This window comes from Taudactylus pleione, unplaced genomic scaffold, assembly GCF_031769625.1.
Source record: "Taudactylus pleione unplaced genomic scaffold, aTauple2 ptg001032l, whole genome shotgun sequence".
In the NCBI taxonomy this organism is placed as follows: Eukaryota; Metazoa; Chordata; class Amphibia; order Anura; family Myobatrachidae; genus Taudactylus; species Taudactylus pleione.
The window spans coordinates 258,351-282,500 of NW_028285433.1; the positions used below are offsets into that span (position 1 = coordinate 258,351).

The window sequence follows — 24,150 nt, forward strand, 5'->3', positions numbered from 1 at the left end:
CTGACTGTCTAGAGGACGACTGCCGCGTTGCCCAACTCTATGGACGAAAGGACCGAGCTGTAGACTGCCTAAATTTAGGAGCAGTCGTGGACGGCAATTCAGCTGACTTCGGTGTTGCCAGACAAGTCATTATGTCGTCTAGCTCTGGTCCAAACAGTACCTTCCCCGCAAAAGGCAAAGATTCAAGAGCCTTCTTGGATCTTCCAACCGCCTTCCAGGTCTTTAGCCAAAGGGATCTTCGGGTTGCAACCGAAGTTGCTGAGACCCTAGAAGCTAAAATACCTGCGTTAATGACTGCTTCCCTCATATACACAGCTACTTCCCGCATTTGAAAGAGAAAAGACGGCTGTTCTCTGGTAGCATCAGGTATAGTACCCTCCAGAGCTGTCTTTCGCTACCCAGGCTACAGCGATAGCTGGTCTGGTAATCGCTCCTGATAAAACATTGATTTCAACTGATTGTCAAGTTTCTGATCTGTAACCTCCTTTAAAGAGGATGCTGCAGGAATGGGTAACGTAGCGCTCCTAATCAACCTCGTGACATGAGCGTCTATCGTTGGGGGAACCTTACTCCCCAAGTGCAAATGGGTACCGAAAGGTTATATTCCTTGTAGCATGAAAATGCTTCTCAGGAGTACTCCATGCCTCAGACATAAGATTCGTCAGTTGTTCAGACTAAGGAAAATAGTCCCTAGCCACCTTTGACTCCTAAATACCACTTTGGCTGTCAGTGGGGCCTCCTCTTCCTTTATACTGAGGACAGATCTAACCGCTCTCACCGGAGGGTACATCCACCAGAGACTGATGGTCTTCTTCTATTGAGTAAGACCCAGAACTCGGAGTCAGAATCTGAAGAGGAGTCCAGGTCGTCATGAGGCAACTGATAGGAACCTCTTTTATGGCCCTGCTTTGCCACCAAATCTGGCTGCTGAGGAACTATAGACGGCAGCATACTCTGACTAGAGTGAGCAGTAGAATTAACCCAACAGGAATACATGGGGGCATTTACATGGAAGGATGCAACTACTGTGAATACCCCATAGCATGGGGAAATGCCGGAGCCCGCGCTTCTGCGACTTTGTCCACCAAGTGCGACAAAACCTGATACCACCCGGGTGGTTCTAGCGCTGGAGCTCTACTTGATTGAGCAGGTAGCTGTTTACAACAGAGGCTACACAAACCATCCAGATTAACATTCTGCTCAGATAGGCCTGCCAAACGAGACACACATGATCTGAGTACTGGCATATCATCCTTCTCACCTGCACCTTTAGACATGACGAATGCGTAAATGGTATAAGGTGTACACTGTAAATGCAATGGGACTCCCTATCAATGAAACCCCCCACACCTTTTAGAGGGATGAGGAGAAACACAGTGACAGGTACAACTGACAGTTTGGAACAAAAAGTCAGTACATACAGCAGCTAGCATTAAAGTCACATACAATGCATAAATACGCAAAATTGCTATTGCAAATGGTACTCTGAATCAACTATCCAGCCCCGAAGTGGGCCTATTCATCATAAGTAAATTTCTCTGGAGGTAATTAGTTTTAGAACTCGCATGGAGTTCATCCAAAGTACAGGAGAAATTCATTATTCCTCCTCTCCATAACTATTTCGAAAAGCTGTCATTTTTGCGATGACAGCTTTTCAGGAAATAGATAGTTTTCCCTATCTACTCTTAACTTACCGCAGCTGTGATCATTGCTGCGCATACGCTGTTACATCAGTAAAAGCAGTACATGCGCAGCACTGCCTACAGCTGCGGTAATTCTGTGTGCCCCCTCCGCTCACCTCCCCCCCTATCCCCGACTTACCTGCCCGCTGCAGCCGCCTCCGTCTGCTGTTCTGACACTGTGTTCTCCAGGCAGAACACAGTAAAGTTTAGAAAAAAAATATATATTTTTTTTCTTCTAAACTTTACTGTGTTGTTCCTGGAGAACACATGTCAGAAGAGCCACTGGAGCCACAAGAGAGACCAGGTAGCGCCGGAGGAAGCAGAGGAGGACCTGTCCACGTTGACACAGGTAAGATATCACCTACTATACGCCACTTCACAGTGGCGGATAGTAACTCCATCAAATTCCGAAAATACATAATTTTTCGGAATCTGATAAAAAGCATAAATTTCCATATCCCCATACTAATATATGGGGAGTATGGAAATTAACGCAGGTGGTCTTAACCAAGAGATATCACTGATATCTCCTGTGTTGTGTCTTCATGAATACTAAAATAACAGTAATTAAGGAAAATGTCCTTAAAAACATTATTTTAGTGTTGATGAATAGGCCCCATAGAGTGCTATATACCAGGCCCAAGGGAGAGGTATACAGGGAGACTGACCAACCTCTGAGACCAGCAGCTACAGCAGTACACACAGAAACGCAATCTGCGAGCGTCTCACTACGAGGTGGTCAAATATAGCAAACCAGACGCTAAACTCTGCCCCGGAAGTTGCATCTGGTTTGGGGGAGGAGCGGCCAGGGGAGCGCCCATCTCCCCCTAGGCTGCGATTTTGACGGCCGGGTACGCTGACCTCACAGTAGCAAGACGTTGACTAGTATGCTCTAGTGCGAGAGACGATATGGCTCCGGCCGCCTTAGTGAGCATACATCACACGAGGCCTTCACCCGCAGCTGCACCGATGCATCTCCTACACTAACTGCTAGGACTGCTGCGCACTTACCTGTCATCTCCGTGCCAGACCTCAGCACAGGCGCTAGCTAAGCCACGCTGAGGCCCGCCGAGAACCACAGGGCATATAGCAGTACTGCTGTTTTCGGCCCCGGCGGAGGTAGTAGGAGTCGCAGTACCTGTGTCTTTACCGGTGCCTGGTACTGCTAAACTCGGTAGTTCAAAAAGTAAATCATAAAATAAAAAAGCCTGGGACTGCCTAGGCAGTCCCACTGTTATAAACAGGTGCGTCTGGATACTTGCCGCGCACCAAACAAATAAACTGAATGCCTGTGGCTGGGGGCCGGGTATATAGGGGGGAACGATGCATGCTGGAAGCAACAAACCTAAAGCAGTTTGGTGAAATGGATAGTTCCATTATATACCCCAAGGTAGACTCTGTGGACCCTGAAGAAGAAAGCATGGCAATCTCCTAACTAAGATGGAAAACCAACAAATTGGAAAGGCCCTTTAGTGCAATAGACCATACCATCCTGTCCTCAAGAAAAATCAAGCAGGAAGACCTACAGGACAGCACACACAATTTTGAAACTCATCTAGATAAAGAAGTGCTTAGAAGGAAGAACATTTTAAAAGGACAAATACCTTAATTCAACTGACAATATTGCTGACACAAAGTGTTCTGCTTATGCCAGAATCTGCAAGACCTACTTGTATCTACCCATGATGAGACTAGGCCCCTCTCTGAGCTCAAGAACATTGGAAGGGAATTTTGACTAGTCCTTGAGCCAAAAACCCTGTACGCAAAGGTGCAAGATTGCCTCTCCCGAGTCCATCGTTTCTATGGTCTGGTTGAATGAAGGAAAACAGGTGACATGCGGTTGGCCCTAGACTACATTTTCAAGATGTCTAACTGAGAAGACTACAACATCTTCCCTATCATCTATAGGTAGAGGAGAAAACATGGGGTCTAGAGATTCAGAACCCTCCTAACCAAAACCACAAGTGTCCCCATCTAGTCATCCGGAAGGAAGACCCACTGCACACTGGTATCAAAAACTTAACAGTGAAACAGCATACTCTGACTGGGAGTAAGGCTGGATATCCTGGTAATAGGGGAGACTGCAGTAAGAAGCTTTACGAAAGATCATCCAAGAAATTATGTTGCCACACTGGGATCTCTGACACTGTGGCCAGGCAGAATGGCCTGGAAATGGAAATGAAAATTCTACCCTGCATATCCAAGTAGGCAGTGGTGTCTTTCCTATATTGTAAAACAAAAGATGTGTCCTTGATATCTATGGACACTATGGGCCAAATGTAATAGGGTGAGAGTTTAGAAAAGTGAGAGTTTCTGACACTTTTTAAACTTTGCCAATGTAATAGAGTCCAAAAACAAAGTAACAGAGGGAACTTGCATGTTTTTTTAGACTTAAAAAACTCACAATTTAAAATCTCATTCAGATGTTTTCCCATTTTGAAGATAAAACTCAACCAATGTGAGAGTTTACTGCTAAACTCTCACATTTTCTAAACTCTCACCCTATTACATTTGACCCTGTAAATTAAATAGCCACTATATTGTTGATTATGGATCTTGGAGACTCCACCTTGTATCCCTCCACCCAAAGCTTATAGTGCTCAAAAATTTCAGGTTCATGATGGGTAAAAATAACTTTCTGCACGAAAAGAAAAAAAAAAGCGTTTTCTAAATCTCTGGAGTGGGTGAAATCACTCCAAAAGAAATAGGTAAGACTATATGCGACAGCTATTTTGCCATTTCCTTCAGATTGCAAGGAAACGATGAGCCAACGTAAACACCACCACAATCTTACTTCACAAGCCTATGCACTCAAGTGGAAAATTATGTGCATCTGCACAAAATAAGCTGCATCACATCACAAAAACCATTTTGTACTGTGCCTCGGCCATGCTGTACTCTGTTAATTACCTCCAATAACGAAATCATGCACCTACATTGCCTGACACACTTATGAAAACACTGAACATGTAACAGAGGCCAAAGGGCGGGACAGCAGGGTGAGTGAAAAGGTGAGGCAAAAGAAAACCACTGTGGGGACTTTCTGGCAGTGGCGGATTCAGGGTTAATCACAAACACACTGCTCCAAAGGCACTTTGTGCGGTCACAACCTCCCTCTTCTCCCTGGGGCTAAAAAGTTGTAAAACATCTCACTGCAGTAAACCATACTGAATTGGACATTTTTACCTGAAAAGGTGAGTGTCCCTGTGCATAATATATATATATATATATATATATATATATATATATATATATATATATATATATATATATATATACACAAAAATAGAAAAAAGGCACTCACCAGGTAGAAAATGAAGATAAAATCACATCTTTAATAGAATCATCTTTAAAAACATCACCATATTGTCGACGTCCTCACAGGGACCGTCATCAGGGCAATCCAAGCCAGTGTGAACAGAACAACACCACAAAGCATATGCTTTGTGGTGTTGTTCTGTTCACACTGGCTTGGATTGCCCTGATGACGGTCCCTGTGAGGATCGAAATGTCGACAATATGGTGATGTTTTTAAAGATGATTCTATTAAAGATGTGATTTTATCTTAATTTTCTACCTGGTGAGTGCCTTTTTTCTATTTTTGTATTTTTGGATTCTGCTGGATCTCTAAGGAGCACCGCCTATATATATATATGTGACTTATATTTGAAGCTTTGAGTGCGGACTTACGATATTATATATATATATATATATATATATATACATACATACATATATACACACACACACATACATACTTATACACATACATACACATATATAACATTTAGGCAAGATTAACTATACAGTGCATCCAGAAAGTATTGACAGCACTTCACCTTTTCCACATTTTGTTATGTTACAGCCTTATTCCAAAATGGAGTAAATTCATTTTTGTCCTCAAAATTTTACACACAATACCCCATAATGACAATGTGTAAAAAGTTTTTGGGATTTTTGCAAATTTAATTGAAATAAAGAAATAAGAAATCAAATGTACATAAGTATTCACAGCCTTTGCTCAATACTTTGTTGATGCACCTTTGGCAGCAATTACAGCCTCAAGTCTTTTTGAATATGATGCCACAAGCTTGGCACACCTATCTTTGGGCAGTTTCGCCCATTCCTCTTTGCAACACCTCTCAAGCTCCATCAGGTTGGATGGGAAGCATCGGTGCACAGCCATTTTCAGATCTCTCCAGAGATGGTCAGTCGGATTCAAGTATGGGCTCTGGCTGGGCAACTCAAGGACATTCACAGAGTTGTCCTGAATCCACTCCTTTGATATCTTGGCTGTGTGCTTAGTGTCGTTGTCCTGCTGAAAGATGAACCGTCGCCCCAGTCTGAGGTCAAGAGCCCTCTGGAGCAGGTTTTCATCCAGGATATCTCTGTACATTGCTGCATTCATCTTTCCCTCTATCCTGACTAGTCTCCCAGTTCCTGTCGCTGAAAAACATCCCCACAGCATGATGCTGCCACCACCATGCTTCACTATAGGGATGGTATTGGCCTAGTGATGAGCGGTGCCTGGTTTCCCCCAAACATAACGCCTGGTATTCACGCCAAAGAGTTCAATCTTTGTCTCAGACCAGAGAATTTTGTTTCTCATGGTCTGAGAATCCGTCAGGTCCATTTTGGCAAACTCCATGCGGGTTGCCATGTGCTTTTTACTAAGGAGAGGCTTCTGTCTGGCCACCTCTACCATACAGGCCTGATTGGTGGATTGCTGCAGAGATGGTTGTCCTTCTGGAAGGTTCTCCTCTCTCCACAGAGGAATGTTGTAGCTCTGAGAGTGACCATCGGGTTCTTGGTCACATCCCTGACTAGGGCCCTTCTCCCCCGATCGTTCAGTTTAGACGGCCAGCCAACTCTAGGAAGAGTCCTGGTGGTTCTGAAATTCTTCCATTTACGGATGATGGAGGCCACTGTGCTCATTGGGCCTTTCAAAGCAGTAGATATTTTTCTGTACCCTTCCCCAGATTTGTACCTCGAGAAAAACCTGTCTCAGAGGTCTACAGACAATGCCTTGGACTGCTTAATTGATAATGAAATAAGGAGGGAATAGCCCACACCTGTCCATGAAATAGCTTTTGAGTTGACAGTCCCATTACTTTTGGTCCCTTAAAAAGTGGGAGGCACATATAGAAACCATTGTAATTCCTACACCGTTCACCTGATTTGGATGTAATTACCCTCAAATTAAATCCGAAAGTCTGCAGTTAAAGCACATCTTGTTTGTTTCATTTCAAAGCCATTGTGGTGGTGAATAGAGGCCAAAATATGAAAATTCTGTCAATGTCCCAATATTTATGCACCTGACTAAGTAAATAGGGATGGGGTGGGGTGGGGTAGAAGAAGAACCGACCTCCCCCCTGTGAGATAGCAGCTGCACTTCAGTCAGGCTGGGGAGCTCTAATCTCCTTTCTTCAGACCTCCCCTGTGGGCAGCTGTCAGTCTCTTTCAGTGTCTGCCTCCTGCTCCAAGAGGAGCTGACACAGCCTAATCTAGATCAGCTGGGCGGAAATGCATGGAGGAAGTCACCAGTCCCAGTTCTCCTCTCAGCTGCCGGTGGCTATCTCTTGTCAAATGGAGTCACTGACTCCTCCTATCAGCAGGTGTGGTCCTTTTTCCAGGTACCTAAGGAGAGCTCCCTCATCCAGCTCTGGCTCTCTCCTCTCCCTGCTCCCTCAAGCTCTGCACTCCTCCCCTTTTTCTTTTACCTAATCATTACACTCCACCTGAATATCTGCCTAATAACAGTCTCCTATCATAGCTTATACATAGTTTGTACAGCAACCACTGTTCTACCCATATCTCCTATGCAAGTACATGAATAAATTAATAAAATAAACTCTCTCCAGATATACTCTAATAATTACATATATAGCTTTAGTGGGGAACCACATGGACACATCTGTACAATGGGTATGTGAGTGTTAGAACTGGTCCACGGAGCAATGGAAGGAGGCCTGGTCAGATGAATCGCATTTTCAACATGGGCGGCAGGGTGCGTATATGTGTTGTTTACCTGTGGAAGAGATAGCACCCAGGTGCACTATGGGAAGCAGCAAGCAGGCAGTGTGATACTTTGGCCAATGTTCTGCTTGGAAACCTTGGGTCCTGCCATTCGTGTGAATGTTAGTTTCACACATACCACCTACGTAAACATTGTTGCAGGTTAAATACACCCCTTCATGGAAATGGTACTCCCTGATGGCAGTAGTCTCTCTCAGCAGGATAATGCGCCCCCACCACAATGCTAAAACTGTTTAGGAAAGGTTTGAGGAACACGACAAGGTGTTGACTTGGCCTCCAAATTTCCCAGATCTCAATCTGGTACAGCATCCGTGGAAGTGCTGGAAAAACAGTCCGAGCTTTGGAGGCCCCATTTCGCACAATATTGGGCAGATTATTTTAATGTCATGGCTGATTGGTGATGTATGTGTGTGTGTATTATATATATGTATTATATATATATATATATATATATATATATACACACACATATATACATACAGTAAATATATATATATATATATATATATATATATACACACAATTATATACACACACACTATATATGATATATATACATACTGTGTGTATATATATATATATATATATATGTATATATATATATATATATATATACACACACACATATATATATATACACACACACACATACATACATACATACATACACATACACATTGATCTTCTGAAACTAGATTACGGAGTTGTGTGTAATATAGGTTTCTTGATAGACCTTTATAAGTGTAGGGAGAAGGAGGGAAAGTATCTGCACACTAGTGATTGGAATGTTGAGCCCCTATATCATCAAGGTTAAATACTTAATAAATAGCAGGGGTGCAGCCCTAATCAACTGGATTAGATCATAAAGTTGGGGGGAAAGAGGAAGAAGTTGTTTTGGTGGCCGCACAAGAAAGAATCAGTGGTAGATGAAATATAACTTTTATTAATAAATTAAGATATATCCCAATTATGGGAGATATACAGTGAAATATAAAGGGATTCAAATTATTAGAGAAAACAAACAAATTATAAAAAGGCAGGTCCACTAATGAATTGTTAATAGTATAGGGTGATTGTGTATACTTGATGGAAATAGGAGTATACAATTTGTATATGCTGAAAATATTCAGGTAACAGACACAATAATACTACGTTCTGTTAGTGTCAGAAAAATCACCTGTTACTGGCTGGTGTTGCCTGGTTATCTCAGTAGCGTAAGTTTAACTCCAATCCATTGTAAATGTTGTATATGAGAGGCGGCCAGAAATTAAGTCTATATCAATGGGGTGCCGATTATTATAGGAAGTGTGTTATTTACACACCTAAATAAAAGTATAATCCAAGCTGTGTCTGAGTATTACTATCGTGTAATTCACACGCCTTAGATATAGATATGGATAAAGTATATATGGATATCACTGCATTAACATAATAATATACATCCACATATTCAATACTGGAAGTTTGATCATATAGAGAGGAATTGGTATTGTATCCAAAATTCCCCAATCAATTATATATAATATGGGTGGGATCTCCTTTAGTTATCAATACTGCACCATAATCAGCCAAATTGCAAACTTGTTGAGCTAGTTGCTACTGAATAGCAACCGTATCTATAAATTACTGCTGACAATGGTGCTAATTGCAATGGAGGATAGTTTAATATAGTTCAGGTTCCATCAACCTTATATGCTGTGTGTGATACAATTATTCAGAATGCTCAGTAGTTACTGGAATAACATTGACGGCATAACTTCATAAATGACAATCTGGCTGACTGTATCAGTCCAAAGCAATCGCCCCTACTAGGTAATGTGTCACAGTATAAGCCGCTACATAGTATATTTGTAGGTATTATTGCCCAACAACAAACATAGTGGAGCTGCCAGTGACGCTGATGCGCACGTTTCACTGTAAGCAACAGCTTTCTCAAGGCTGCTAGACCATGTAAGCATTCATAAAACTATTACATCTAACAACTTCTTGGTATACCTTTGAATTGAAGTGGTTTTCAATTTTCTGCAACATCTCCTTTAGTTGGGTGAGGCCCTTTGATTGGAGCTGGCAAAATAAGGTACCATCAGAACAAACGTTTGTTACAATCACATTTGAGTACGAAGAATTCACCTGGAAAAAAAAGCAACCTAGTTTAAATTTCAACTTTGTCTCTCAACAGTAACCCAACATCTAAATAATTGTTCAACTATATACTGACTTGATGATCAATCATTTTAAATGTCTGTTCCATGGAGGAATGCAATTAGTTTATAAGATCATTTATACCATCTGGATTAGAAAGACATGTCACTTAAATAACTTGCTTAAGATGTAAAATAAATAAATATATTTAAAAAAACAAAGCTTTCCACTCCACCCTGAGTTTCTATAGCAACTGATAATTTATGTGCAAGAATACAAAAGGCGCATATCCACTACACAAGAAAAATGAGCGACTGAACGATTACGACATAGTTATCGTTCAAATGCTCATTAATCGTGCAGCGAATATGCCGGCAACGACCAGCGATGCGCGCTCCCGCTGGTCGTTGCCGGCATCTGTCATCGCCTCAACATGCAGGCCAACCTGCCAATATCGACAGGTTGTGCATGTTCGGGGATGAGGGAGGGTGCCTGCACTGAGCGAAATATCGTTCAGTGAGGGCACATTATCCACTGCACAGAATGATGAACGATTACGATGTTGTAATCGTACAGTCGTTCTACACTCGTGTAATGCATATGCACTTTAAGCTTAATTAAAGATGCAATCCCATTGTTTTCCTTATATAGCAATTTAGGTACCTTTTAAGCATGCATATGGTAGTCATGTTTATATAGCTATCCTCTTAAATGATTGTATCTTTTTTTATGCTGCTCTAGAGGGCAAAGAACAGCCACCAAAAGGTTACAGCTCTTAGCATATCATGTGATGGTAAAGGGGGAGAACGGTGCCACAGTACACAGAGCAGCCACAGAACAAATTAGGACTAAAGCAGAGTTGAATGCAAGCTGGCTTCAATTGCTTTCACATTATGGCCCTGATTCAGAGCCGGACGCTCTGACCAGAGCGCTCGCTCTGAATCAGGGCCCACCTCCATAAATATGGAGCGTCCTCCTGGACGCTCGTATAGCTGTGGGTCACCACCCACAGCCTATACGAGCGTGCAGGATGATGGTCGCGATGGTCTTGACCATCGCGACCATCGCCAGTGCGAGCAGAAGCCTGCGGTTGAGTTTCTCAACCGCAAGGCCAGGAGTGATTTTGGCTCTGTCAGAGCCAAAATCACTCCCACTGACATCACTAGTGATGTCAGTGGGGCCGGCTTCTGACGGTAGGCGTTCCCTTGGGAACGCCTCCGTCTGGCAGGCACGCCCCCGGCATGCCCACCAAAGGGGGCGTGCTGTCAATCAACATCGACAGCACGCCCCCTTTGATCAGACACAACGAGCGAAGGAAAGTCCTTCGCTCGTCGCATCTCGCGAATGCGCACGACGGAGCTCCCTCCGTCGTGCGCATGCGCAGTGCACACCATCGACCCACTTGCGAGCGGACAGCCGCTCGCGAGTGGGTCTGAATCAGGCCCTATGTGCACAGAAGTAAATACATATATGTATGCAAAGTTATACGCATCTCTGAGAGGGGACAATCCCTATCTATACACTTGTTTTGTTGCTGTCATATGTCTATACAATCAAAACACTGCCCACGGTTCTGTTATTACTGCATAGAGCTTAAGGTGCATACACACGTAACGATTTTTGTTACCAACGATTTTCGTTCACATTTTCCCTTGAAAAAGTGAACGATTTTTTAATATGTAATGAACGATTTTTTCAACGATTTCCTGAACGATGAACGAAATTAGATGTAAAATGAAGTTGAAATAGAAAATCAGTTCAGGGAGTGGCTGTCATTCATCGTTCATTCTGTCAAACGATTTTCTGAACAAAAATAGTCATGTTGGACAGTCAGAAGGGACGATGAACAAAAACTGCAAACGGGAGCGCGCATTTGTGATTTTCGATCATCGCTATAACTCAGAAACTGAACGATTTTTTGAACGACAACAATAACGACAAATCGTTCAAAAAAATCGTTACATGTGTATGCACCATTAGGCTACATGAAAAAGCCTGTTACAATGCAGTTCTGCTCATTACAACCAAGAAAGTAGAGATGTGTGCAGTTTGTGGTACGACTATCGACTGTGATTTGTTCCGAAGCATGCAGAGTGAAAACACATAATACACGCTCTACAGACACACTTGCATTCAACTCTGCATCATTGCCAGGCTGACAGATACAGTTGGTTTGCTACACAGGAGGAGCAGGAGAGAATACATGGCACGACGTAAAGCAAAAACTGGTTAGCTTAACGTCAACACCGGTATTTGGGTAAAAGGGAAGAAATGGCTTAATTATAAATATCCCGCCAATTGCCTGGATCTATGCCCTATAAAGCATGTGTACTGTAATAGGGTAATTAATTAACTGATTTTCTTGGTGATGGTGTAAGCAGATAATGTTTCTAGAAGCTATACTACTACCAGAGGTCTAAGTTGCTTACCTTCAATTGTATACTCAAAGAACGGTCACATAACTCTCTCAAACAAATAGAGTTTATGTTTATATCATCATCACCCGATGTATCATATAATATAACCAGTGGCTTTTCCGTCTTTTCCACTATCTCTACAGCAAGTATTTTGCCACAGGCTTTGGCCTCTACAGCCTTCACTAAGACAGGATCGTCACAGAAAGCTTCCAGACCTTAATAAGTGAAAGGAAATAAAGATTATAATGTGCTAAGGCATCAGGATGAGAAGCACCAACAATCCTCAACTTTATTGGCTCTTATAACAAAAGTGTAACCGCTGAACATAAAATACAGTTTGGTTATATTAAGAGCTGCTATAAACATTTAGAATTTTCCATATGTAAAATGTTCATGAGTCCTAACAAAATGGAAAATATATAAAAGGCTGTGATCCTGGAGAGATTTTCCAACATACAACAGACTTCCAGGCAGTAATTTTGTTGAATAAAGCAACTTTTTGCCACCATTTGCAGAAAATGGCCATTTGTGGGCAGCATAGTGTGAAATAAACTGTGAATGAACACAATGCCGACTCCTCATGTTCTGTTAAGTTACAGTAAGTTACAGGGATGGGCGTTTTTGTTTTGAAACTATACTTGTATTTTTAACTCTCTACTTAAAGTGCTCCAAAAATATTCTCCTCTATGAGTGAAGGAGGTGGAGTAGGAGGAGATGAGCTCTAGTAGGCGTGAGACTGACCTTGCAGGTTCCATTCTGATCAAGTGCCTCCTTGCCAACCCATACAAAAGTATAGCTCTATGCCTAATCCCTTAATGGTTCTTATTAAACTACTTTCTTGTTACAATAAATACAGCATTATATAGGCACAAACCATCTTAAGTGCTCTGTAAACCTACTATACTGACTTCAATACATTAAACAAATATACAGCAAGGCATGAACAGTTACTGGTCAGGTTTGTTTTTTAATGCTAAACAAATTGGAAAAACCTAACATAACTCCTTTGTGACCGAGCCAATTTTCAGCTTTTGCAATGAGTGTGAGCCAATTTCTTTAATTAGTTTACTCAAATGAATTTGATATAGCTGGTTTTGAATATGAAAGGATGCAGTGGAAAATATGAAAAACAAGGAAGGTGTACGTTTACCATCACATGAATGCAAAAAAGACCCTACTTTGGCACGAGCGTAGAAATACCCCTAAATCGAAAAAAGCATTCCACGGTATTCACATGCAGATATTAACCATGTGTAACAATTTTTTTTTTTTTATTTATTAATCAATTATAGTTGGAAGTTAAAGTGAAAGCTTTTTTATTTTCACCATCACATATGCAACTGCAGGAACACACACAAAATGGTTTATGCTACTTTTCCCAGGTATAGGGCTTATATATGTGTTTTTTATAAGCTGTTTGGACAAATGACAGGACACAGAAATAATAAAGAGCATAATGCTTTGGGAAGGGCAGGGGGTAATTATTATACAGTGAATGCTCTGAAGTGCCAGAAAACACAACCAAAATCTAGGAGGGGGAGTAGACTACTCATGGTAAGCCCCTATAGCAGTAGTTCTCAACCTGGAGTACTAGTATCCTGTAACATTCAGGTGTACTTGAAACATTTCCTGTAATGGACATCAAGGTGATAATTAGACACTTAGGGAAAGCAGTGCCCTAGGGAACTCTAGTCCCAATGTGGTCACATACCACGTGCACCCCATATAATGCAAATGCAGTGGATCAATGCCTTTTTTTTTTTTTAAATTAATCTTTTTGTGATCTCATCTTCTCATGCACCCCACTGTTGGCTCAGTTACTCCAAATTGTGTCAGGTGCTTTCCTAGGTGTTTAAAAGCCGATATGCTTGGTGGAGGCCTTACCTTAAAAAGGCTGTGTTCTGGAGATTCTCAAACCAGGAAGCATGTCTTATGTTTAACACTAATGTGATATAGCAAACGTCATGTTTACAATTCTGAGTGATTGAGTAGGACTGACCAGATCTGGAGGACTTTGGCGCAGTTGGTCAGCGGAAGAAATGCTGCCACAATTGAAACTAACATTCCATGTTCATAAAGTAAAGAGAACTCAGCATGGAGTGTCTTTAATATTTAGTGAGTGCAGAGCTGTGATTTTTATTTAAACAATGTCACATACCACATGCAATGCACCCCAGATATAGGAGTTGTGAGCGAAGTGGTTCAAATATAGAAGCACCTATCCGTTTTATCGAATAGCAATTATATTCATTAAAAAATGTATTGCTTTGAAAATGTTGGGGGTACAAATAATGCAAATTGGGTACCAGGAATTTTGCAAGTGGAAAATGATTAAAAACCACCACTCTCTTTTCAGTGATTAATATTTAAAAAAATAAATATTCTATTATCTGTATATTGAAGTGAATGGAGCAAAATAAAAAAAATGTTACCTGCTAGTCTGCATTTCGTGGCCTGGAAAGGGAGAGCATAAAATGGTTTGTTCAGTTTACTAATTTTGGTGGCGCCAACAACTTCACTAAATCCGTAGTCCACATAGAGAATCTGGGAAAAGGTAAAATAAATGAAAAATGGGCTTAACACAGACGTTTCCACTTCAGCACTTATATTTGTAATATGTGTTTCTTTGCTACACCAAATGGTGTTGTACAATGTTTTGTATTTTCCCATTTTTGTCATGTGCTGTGTTTACTAATAAAAAGTTAAACTAAGCTGTATTACTACCTATACTAGTGACTTTCTTTTTTATGAAATACATAATGCAGAAAAAAATTTAAAAACAAGGTTCAAGATACTATTAACACTTTAATACGTGTTTGAGTATACATCATAATTGTTTCCTACTGAAGGGGGAATACAATTAGCCACCGGTGTTACAGCCCTCGAAAAAGTGCCCAAAGCCATGAAATTAGCTGCCCATTGTAAACTGCGACTAGCCCTGAGGGAGCACAGTAAAGCCTGCAGTTTACTGAATTCAATCCTTAATCTATGGAATAACATTTACGTCTTTAGATTCTGTAAGTAGTATGATTCATGAACTATAGTTTATCATTTATGGCCACCTTCTTTATAGTGTCTTATTTGTCAGCAAGCTAAGGATCTGAAAATGAACAATATAAGAGAGCCTCACTCTGTAATAGGTTACTGAAGATGCCACCATGTGCTTTGGGTATGTATGCATATATCAGGTGTGTATCAGATATAAAATATGCACATAGCTTTCATGCCCATATAATTTGGTTGCGTTGGGTATGAAATCCCGATGGCTCAATAGCCCGACAGAGGAGAATCCCAACGAAGCAGGTAAGTCCCCTAACCCTATCCTCCCCCACCCCCCTAACCTTCCCTTAGGGGTGCCTAACCCTAAAACTCCTGTGTGGTGCCTAACCTTAAGTCCCCCCAGGGGGTCCCTAAACCTAGCCCCCCTCCCACCCCCCTGTACCCTAACCTTCCCTGAGGGGGCATTTAGTCCGCCAGTCTATAAACTGCACCCCAATTTGGTCACTGATGGTGATTCTCCATAATTGCGTCCTTATGCAGACTTTGGTCATTTTAAAAACAATTACTCTTCTCCAGTCACCAGCTGACTGATATGGCTTATTCGTTTCAGGATAATCTGTGTCAGTGTCTTTCTCATAGGCAAGTGAATGTGGTGGAGAAACACAATATGACTCTGGGTCCTGCTCAATCTTCCGATTACATGGGAATGGCCACTGAGTGTCACTTATCAGATGCCATGTCTTCAATAAGTCTGCCTTAGGAGCAAAAGGCGATTATATTTTGACGGTGTAACCCTTCCACAGATGTTATATTTACCTCTTTCAGCTTACCACTATCCCAGTTGCCCACCCTTGAAATATAAGTGACTAATGTAATCAAAATATAAAGGGGTCACCCACTGCAGGTTGCAATATTCTTCTCTCATGACCTAAAGACTGTGTGTCCTCCTGATGGTTAAGAGAAACTACGACTGTGGCATGATTTGTTCAAGCGCTGACTGCTCAAGCACTAAGGAAGAAGGCTGCAATATCGTCTGTGTAGTGGAGAATGTACATCCTACATCACCTGTGAAAACTAACTGATGCCTGTGTTGAGACCATAGTCAACACCAAATTCAAAACAGGATCTGATGGCGGTGAGCATTGGGTAGAATTGCAAATATCAGCGCTTAAAAAGAATTAATCTTCAAACCACTGTATTGAAACGGATGGTTAGAAATGCCAAGGCTTTTGACATAAGTAGTGATGATCTGCTCCTTTTTTCTAATTAAATCATGTGCAGTAAGCTGGAAAAGGCAAATATCTCCCTGACAATGCAACAGTAATAGCCTCCAACACAGAGGCAATTACCTTTAGCAAAATCTAAAAACAGGGAAAAAGGTAGCATTTGAAATTGAAAAGGTGGCTAACTGTGAACCAAAGTGGACTGCTGGCAGTTCTCCTATATGGGAATATGGAAGGAATACTTAATATCCAGGGACGTCAGAAATTCTCCTTATAGACTGAATTGTGGACTAAGGGGAAAACAATCTTGAATGGTTTTCTTATGATATAATAAATTAAGGATCCAACAAAGTTTGGAAGAAACTGTCACATTTTGGCACCGAAATGACATTTGAACAAAAACTCCAACCCTTTTCTTTACTTGGGACAGATGACCGCAGCATACAACACCCCTTGGTGAGGTCAAGTGAAACAGTTCTGTGCTCCAGGTCTCTTGGAAACCAAAAGATAAAAAAAAGGTTGTAGGGAGCTAGAAAAAAAAAAAAATCAAACAAAGATTTTCTCTTCTGTGCCTGTCAATATTATGTAGTCACCTTAAAAAGAAGATGAGATCCAACCACTTTTCCACCTCAGTGTTCCAATAGATATTCAGTAAAGGTTTAACAGTTCTATTAAAATTCAAAAATGGCTTATTTGGGGGCTATGCTGCAACTGAGGAGAACCCATGGCTTTGAGAATTGGTATCCAGGGAGAGAAAGATGTTAATCAGTTAATTTGGTTGCATTTATACGTGGCGAATTTGATAATCTTCTAAAGTTCCATAATGAAAAAATCCTTACCTTGAAAAATACAGCGTTGACGGGGTCTTTTTGGAAGTTTGTTTAGCGATTATTATTGGAGTCAGAAAGCACTGAAGGCCACCAACATATCTGAGTATCATTTAGCATATATGGATGAATTAATGGATGCATCGTCCTACACACAATATTAAAAACAAGATGGTTCAGCTTTGCCATAGTAGAACCATTTTAAAACATCTCCAGTACTTGTTCTCTTGTCACTCAAGTAAACATCTGGCCTGACCAGGATAGGAAAAATCAAATCTAGTCTCTAGCAGTAATCTTCTGAAGTACCCCAGAGAATATACACTTCTGTACACCCCCCCTATGCATTGCAGTCAGCATTCTGCAATGCAGAATTAAGCATTCAATTGTGCCCCAAAAAGGATTGCACAATTTCCAGGAAGCCCTTGTGGAGAATGTGGTTATCATTCAAAAGTCTGTTTCAGGAACACCGAGGTGACTGGGGCTGGAAAACCTAAGCTGCAGGGATAAGAGTGGGGCCAGGCCGCTGCTCACTCAAGGCAGCCATAGGTCCATTTGAACTGTGGCTGAAGCTCGGGATGAGGCTTCTCCTGCAATGGAAGGGAGTGGTTAGAGGGAGTGAATAGAACAATCCCTCTCACGCTCTAGGGCAGTGGTCAGGGAACAGGGGTAAATTACCCCACATGGGGTAAAAATTAAATTCCTGGGGGTAATGGACGGACAGCCGGGCATGCATATGAATCATATAATATAGAATGATTCATATGCCTACCCGGCTGTGCCGCAGGGAGGCTCTAAGCCCGCTGAGATATTACAGGCAGGCGTCTGGCTCCTTCCCTGCAGCGCCGCGTTAGCCGGAGGCTGGAGTTCTCTTCTGAACTCCAACTTCCGACTCTCTCCATGCGCACTATGGGAGAGACGTCATGACGTGACTCCCATAGTTCCGAGGAGCAGCCGGGCAGATAGGACGGCGTCGGATGCAGGAGCGGGGAATAAGGTAAGTGGTTTTTTTTGTACAAGCGACACTACAGGGGCATTATATGGGGGCACTACTACAGGGGCATAACTATGGGGGCACTACTATATGATTTCCTTCCTTTCAAATCAAGGGGGTAACGTCGGCGTATCTAAATATATTTTGGGTTAAAAGGTAAAAAAGTTCCCTGACCCTGCTCTAGGGGCTAGCTGAGATTTTTCCAGAATTGTTTAAAAAGTACATATTTATACTGTAACTTTCTGCTTACAAAGGGGTGGAACAGAACACATTAGTTCTGAAAGAGGATATTTTGGTGTGACAGATTAATCTGTTTCCCCAATTCCACACTGCTAACTTGGGGAAGAGAGTTCAAAAATTGTTCTTGCTTCGGATACTGTGCTGGTGCTAACAAACTAAAAAGAACAACCCAAATTAATCTGTTTTGTCAAAAAAATCCACACATCACATTATATAGAAATATAAATTTATAATAAAATATAAAAAAGTATTGATACATACAGTAAATATACACAACACTATAATAAAAAAGCATGTGAGGGGTCAAAAACAAAAATTACTGCTGAAAGACGCTCACTCTCGTCAAAAAAAAGTCTCACTAATATCCCTTTCAGACTGAGCTTTGGACACGGGATATTGCTAGGGAAAGCCGGGTTAACGCTGGTCCTTTCTCTGTGTAAAAGGGTCTACCTGTCCAAATTGCAGACTCTCGGCCCTGGTTAATTACTACCAGGGTTATTTGCGGAACCGACACAAATAACCTGCAATGTGAAATATGCAATCCAGATCACACCACCAAGCTGCTAATTGGCGAATCTGGATCGCCGAGAGATGATGTCAGCCGGCAAAGTCCACTTTTGATGACCCTGCACTATTTTGCAGATCAGACACTGGTTCAGTGTGAAAGGGGTCGACCCAGGAATAACCCAGGACCAAGGTGCAGAGTGTGAAAGTGGAATAGGAGCTGTGACCCAGGTCCAACCAGTGTTCGAAAACCCAGGAAAAAGCCTTTGGTCTGAAAGTGGTATAACCAATGTATGAAACTCCAAAACAATCAGTCCCATATGGGAAGATTTTACTTTGTAACAACCATATATGCCTGTGGAAAATATTTCAGCAGTGATTTTTGTTCTTAACCCCTAACATGCCTCAAGGGGTATTTTTTTGTCGTGTGTATATTTATGTTCTGAATCAATAAATTACATTGCAATTACCATAAGTTTATACATAGCCATGTCTGCTGTGGGTATTTTTTTGCCAAGACAAACTTATTTGGGTTGTTCTGTTAGTTTTTAGCGCCAAAAACACGTTTTCTGTGTTTTTTTCTCTATAGGGGATTGGTGACCCTTGGTGTTTTGAGCTGCCATGATACTATTAATATAATTAATATTATAAATTATATAAAAGATCTTTTATGTCAATAGAAGCTAAGTATTATTTTTGTTCTATGTAATTTATGACAAAACTTAAAACTGTGCATCAGTGTCCAAGTGTTCAGGGGACTTCAGGTTCAGGATGGGTCAAATTTACAAGTTGGGTTTTTGCACCAAAAAAAAACCTCGTAAAACTTCTGGAATGTTGTGTAGGAAAAAAAAACTGGGCGGGGCCCTGAAGAGATCCAAAATGTAGCCGCCCATCATTATACATCCAAAGCAAATCTGGATCCACTGTTCCTGAAAAAAACAAAACAAGAGATCTGGTGGCAGGTTGCTAATTAAACCATGCTCGTCTGTTCCACATGGAGCTCACCAAATGAGCAAAATTAATGATCCTGTAAAGAGGATTGTCTGGATTTCCAATAAAAATTGAATCTTTACATCTTGGGGTTGGGAGCAGTAAGTACTTTGTCCAATTCCAGACTAAAAGTAGACATTTCCCTGAAATGGAAAAAATGGTACAAGGCTCTTGGACTCTGCATGCTCTTTGCAGGACTAGAGCCAGAATATTTACCTGGAAGCAACTACTAATGCTGAAAGTTTGGACTGCTACAGACTTCCATACAGGGAAGACTCACCAAGGATGCTTCTCTCAACTCTGGACTTTGTTAAAAAAGCAGTAGGCCCTCTTCAATCTGTTCAAACATTTTTCAATTGTTTTGTTTAACCTGGCAGATGCTAGAATGCTACACATGCCACATTATAAGCAACAAATATAGACTTAAGAAAATCTTGGCAGTTTCCATCTGTGCTCTACTTCAAAAGGACATAGGCCCTCATTCAGAGGCGGTCGCAAGAAGCGATTGCTCTCTCTGAATGAGGACGGCCGCTTCATTTTTGAAGTACGGCCTCCTGGTCGTTGGTTAAGCTGTGGGTTACCACCCACAGCTTAACGACCGACCAGGTTGATGGTCGCGATGGTGATCACCATCACGACCATTGGGGCTTACGACCAGACCCTAAGGTTGGGTCTGGGCACTCGTCAGCCCCAGGGAGCTTTCTGCTCTTATGGAGCAGGAAGCTCCCCACTGTCATCACTGATGTCAGTGCGGCCGCCCCCAAAACGGTAGGCATTCGTTAAGGAACGCCTACGTTTTGGAAACCACCCACCCGGCCCGCCTACCAAACGGGGAAAGCTGTTGATCAACATTGACAGCCGTCCCTTTGGTAGCAAGCTCCAGAGCGACAGAGTTTCTGTTGCTCCGGGGCTTGCGCACACGCAGTGCGGCCGCTGCACGTGCGCAGGACTAACCATCGAGTCGGTTACAAGCGCATCGGTGCTTGCGACCAACTCTGAATAAGGTCCATAGTGTTTTAGACAGAAATCATTGTGTTCTTTCTGCAATTGATTGGGCCAGTGACTTTGGGCACACTTGTTCCACTGATCCAGCTGCATCCCCCACCTAAAAGTGAATGGGCAGAAGCTGTAGGCCTTGCAAGAGGCGCATCTGGCATCTGGTTCCGGACATACATTTTCCACTTTTGACTCACATTTTGATGAAGCAAAAACATTACTAACTTGCCTCCAAGTCTAGTCTTGGAAGTGGTTCCCTCATAAGATGAGACAATGAGTTATATTTGTAAAATATAGACAAAGCAGTAGGTGAATCTATAGACAGGTAGAGAAGGATCCCTGAATTACAGCACAAATTGGTAGTAAGGGAGTGTTTAGTACATCATACAAACAGTGCAGAGGAAACCACATTTTTTTAGGAAAAGTGATTACTGTGTTTACACAAAATAAATATTAAATGTAAATAAAAGACAAACTCAAAACAGTTATAAGGAAGCTTCCACAAGTGAACAGAGAATATATTCCCACATAAAAACATACAACCCCCATAGAGAGGAAAAGGAGCCTCTGTATCATAATGAAAGAGCAGCTGAAAGACAGTTGTGGATGGCTTTGTAGGTGAGGTAAAGCCCTCCTAGGCGAAAACACCAATGGTAAAAATCCTTATCAAATATAGTGGAAAGAGCAGAGAAATAGATAGAAGACAATACAGTCATCTTTTTTTTCTAAAGTTTTTATCTCTGCCTATTGCCTCTTACTCAGTGTACGCCTTTCATGAACTATAGAACTGGTAAAAAGTGTACCTTAATTTTATTATCTTCAATTGAGGATATCTGAGCACGCAGCCAAGCCTCCTCTTCTGCTTTTACGGCCACAAGCTGCCCCAGCTTTAGTGAACTTAACTGCACAGGAGATGCATTTTTACTGTAAAACTCCTTCATCTCATCTTCCATGTGTTCTTGTGCAGCAGAATAGTCTTTGCCAACATACCTAATGCATAAAAATGGAATATAACCCATACTCTTGCTAGTGTTTATTGAAAACTACCAAATGAATAAATATACAAGTTCTCATTCAAAATTAAAAAAGCAAAAAACCCCATTGTGGATGTACACATGGATTTGTTTTAATAACTTCTATTACATGGATAACAGATTGTCATAAAATAATAATACTGTTAAAACACATTAAAAAAAAATGAGCACTCACCTTATCACAATTTCTTCTGTGTTATTTAATTCAACAACAAGAACAGAGGGGGAAGCTTCCGATGGAATAACCAATGGTGGTGGAGTCATATCAGTGTCCATTTCTTCCTCCGAATGTTCTATGTTGGATGGTTCTTCCTCACATTTTTCATTTTTTGTACTATTGTTCATGTTAACCGAAAAGTTCAGATTTTGCCCTCCATTTTGTTTGGTCTTTGGATAAAGGATTGCTTTATAAGGGTTTTCAGAAATAACATCTATAGTGCATATGTCGGACAGTATGTCCAAGTTTTGAATCTCCGAAGGAAATTTAGTTTTGAATGTGTCTTCAAAAACTTTGGGTAGTGCTTGAGACCAGAGACCATTGCTGTAGTTTGTCAAGATTTCAGAAACTTTTTGCTTAAGTTCAACATGAGGTAGTGGCTTTTCCATTTGTTTTGAGGGGGAAAAAGGCTTTGCACTACTAGAGGACAGATTTGGTTTAGCCTGATCATTACTTCGTTGTTCGGTAAGTCTTTGAGTAGCCGGTTGCTTTTTTGTAGGGGAATATAGAATTACTTCAGTCTGACCACTGTTTACAAGCCTCTGTACCTACAAAAACATAAACAGAGCGTAATTAGGGTTTTTGTATCTACATTTTTTCGTTTAATACAGGTGACATATGATCATTTCAGACTCTGGAGGAGAAACCTGATGAAATATGAATGATAAAAGCACACAAGTCTGTGGTGTTCATTCTTTCACTCCCAGAAACCAATGGTGAACAAAGATATAAAGCAGGTTATATTTTGGATATTAGTCTCACTCGCAGTCTATAAATGAATAAATAATGGAGAATACAGAGTATATATTAAGCGGAGAATACAAAGCAAGAAGATTAAAAATACAGGTTTTAAAATGTTTCTGAACCAATAAAATTTATATAAGCACAAAAATCTATATATTTTTAAACATGGGCAATAAAAAATGTTAATAAATCATAAAATAAAAATAAAAAAACAGATTTCACACATGAATGAAAGTGTTTGTGACACAAGCAACTGCAGAGACACAAGCTCTTTATTTCACGTGAGAAATCCATTTTTATTTATTTTATTTTTGCTTTTATTATTTATCTTTTTTTTATGGTTTTAGGTTGGGTTCACTAAGGTATGATTCATGTTTATGGTAAGTTCAAAGAGTCTCAGCAACAGCATGATAAGTTTTAAAATGTCCGGAGAAACAGATCTGAAACACTGGAGCCTTCAGAGACTAACGAGATTGACTTTGAGAAAATATTTTTAGCTAATTAGAAAACCTTATACTTGCCAATAATTACTTTTCAAAATAATGCATAGAAGCCATTACAATGGGCTTTCCACACTAGATAAACTTATTCAATATAAAAACCACGATTCCTGATGTTAAATGGGCCTACTCCTTAGTTTCCTTGAGTGACTACCCAAGCTGTGTGGTGGACAGATCTCCCAAACGGAGAGTCAGTAGATCATACATCCCCACTGACAATGGCTAGAGTAGTTATGGATAGATAACCAGTCTTGCAAAGGTCTGTGACCTTTTTGCCACATCTCAGGTAGAGCAAGCGCTAGTATTTGTGGTACTGCATGTCCAAATTTCTTGTACATCAGTGTGATTACTGCTGCAATCCATCTGGAAAAAGCATTTTTGGGAAGGGGCATAACCTTTTTGAGCTCCAGTTGGAGTCACGCACAGCTGTTCTGTATACCTAAAACCCTTTTGTCCTAGATAAATATATAGTGACTGCAGTTTCTTCTCCTTTTCATTAACTAGTTGTGTGTAACAAAAACAATAAATGGTAATCTTAGTAGATATTAAATGATGGTAAAACATTTGGCAAAAAAGTTGGATTGGTTCTCACGATCACTTTATCTTT

At 41.0% G+C, this 24,150-nt stretch overlaps 1 protein-coding gene across 1 annotated transcript in view; it reads right to left on the bottom strand.

Annotated features, from left to right (window-relative positions):
• TDRD7 (tudor domain containing 7) overlaps nt 1-24,150 on the bottom strand; it is a 187,311-nt gene that overhangs the window by 70,738 nt on the left and 92,423 nt on the right. The window contains exons 7-11 of the mRNA XM_088461286.1: nt 22,258-22,847; nt 21,852-22,038; nt 14,710-14,821; nt 12,290-12,492; nt 9,714-9,848 (exon numbers count right to left, since the gene is read on the bottom strand). Of these exons, the coding sequence (XP_088317412.1) occupies nt 9,714-9,848; nt 12,290-12,492; nt 14,710-14,821; nt 21,852-22,038; nt 22,258-22,847 (1,227 nt within the window). The remainder of the gene's footprint in view (nt 1-9,713; nt 9,849-12,289; nt 12,493-14,709; nt 14,822-21,851; nt 22,039-22,257; nt 22,848-24,150) is intronic.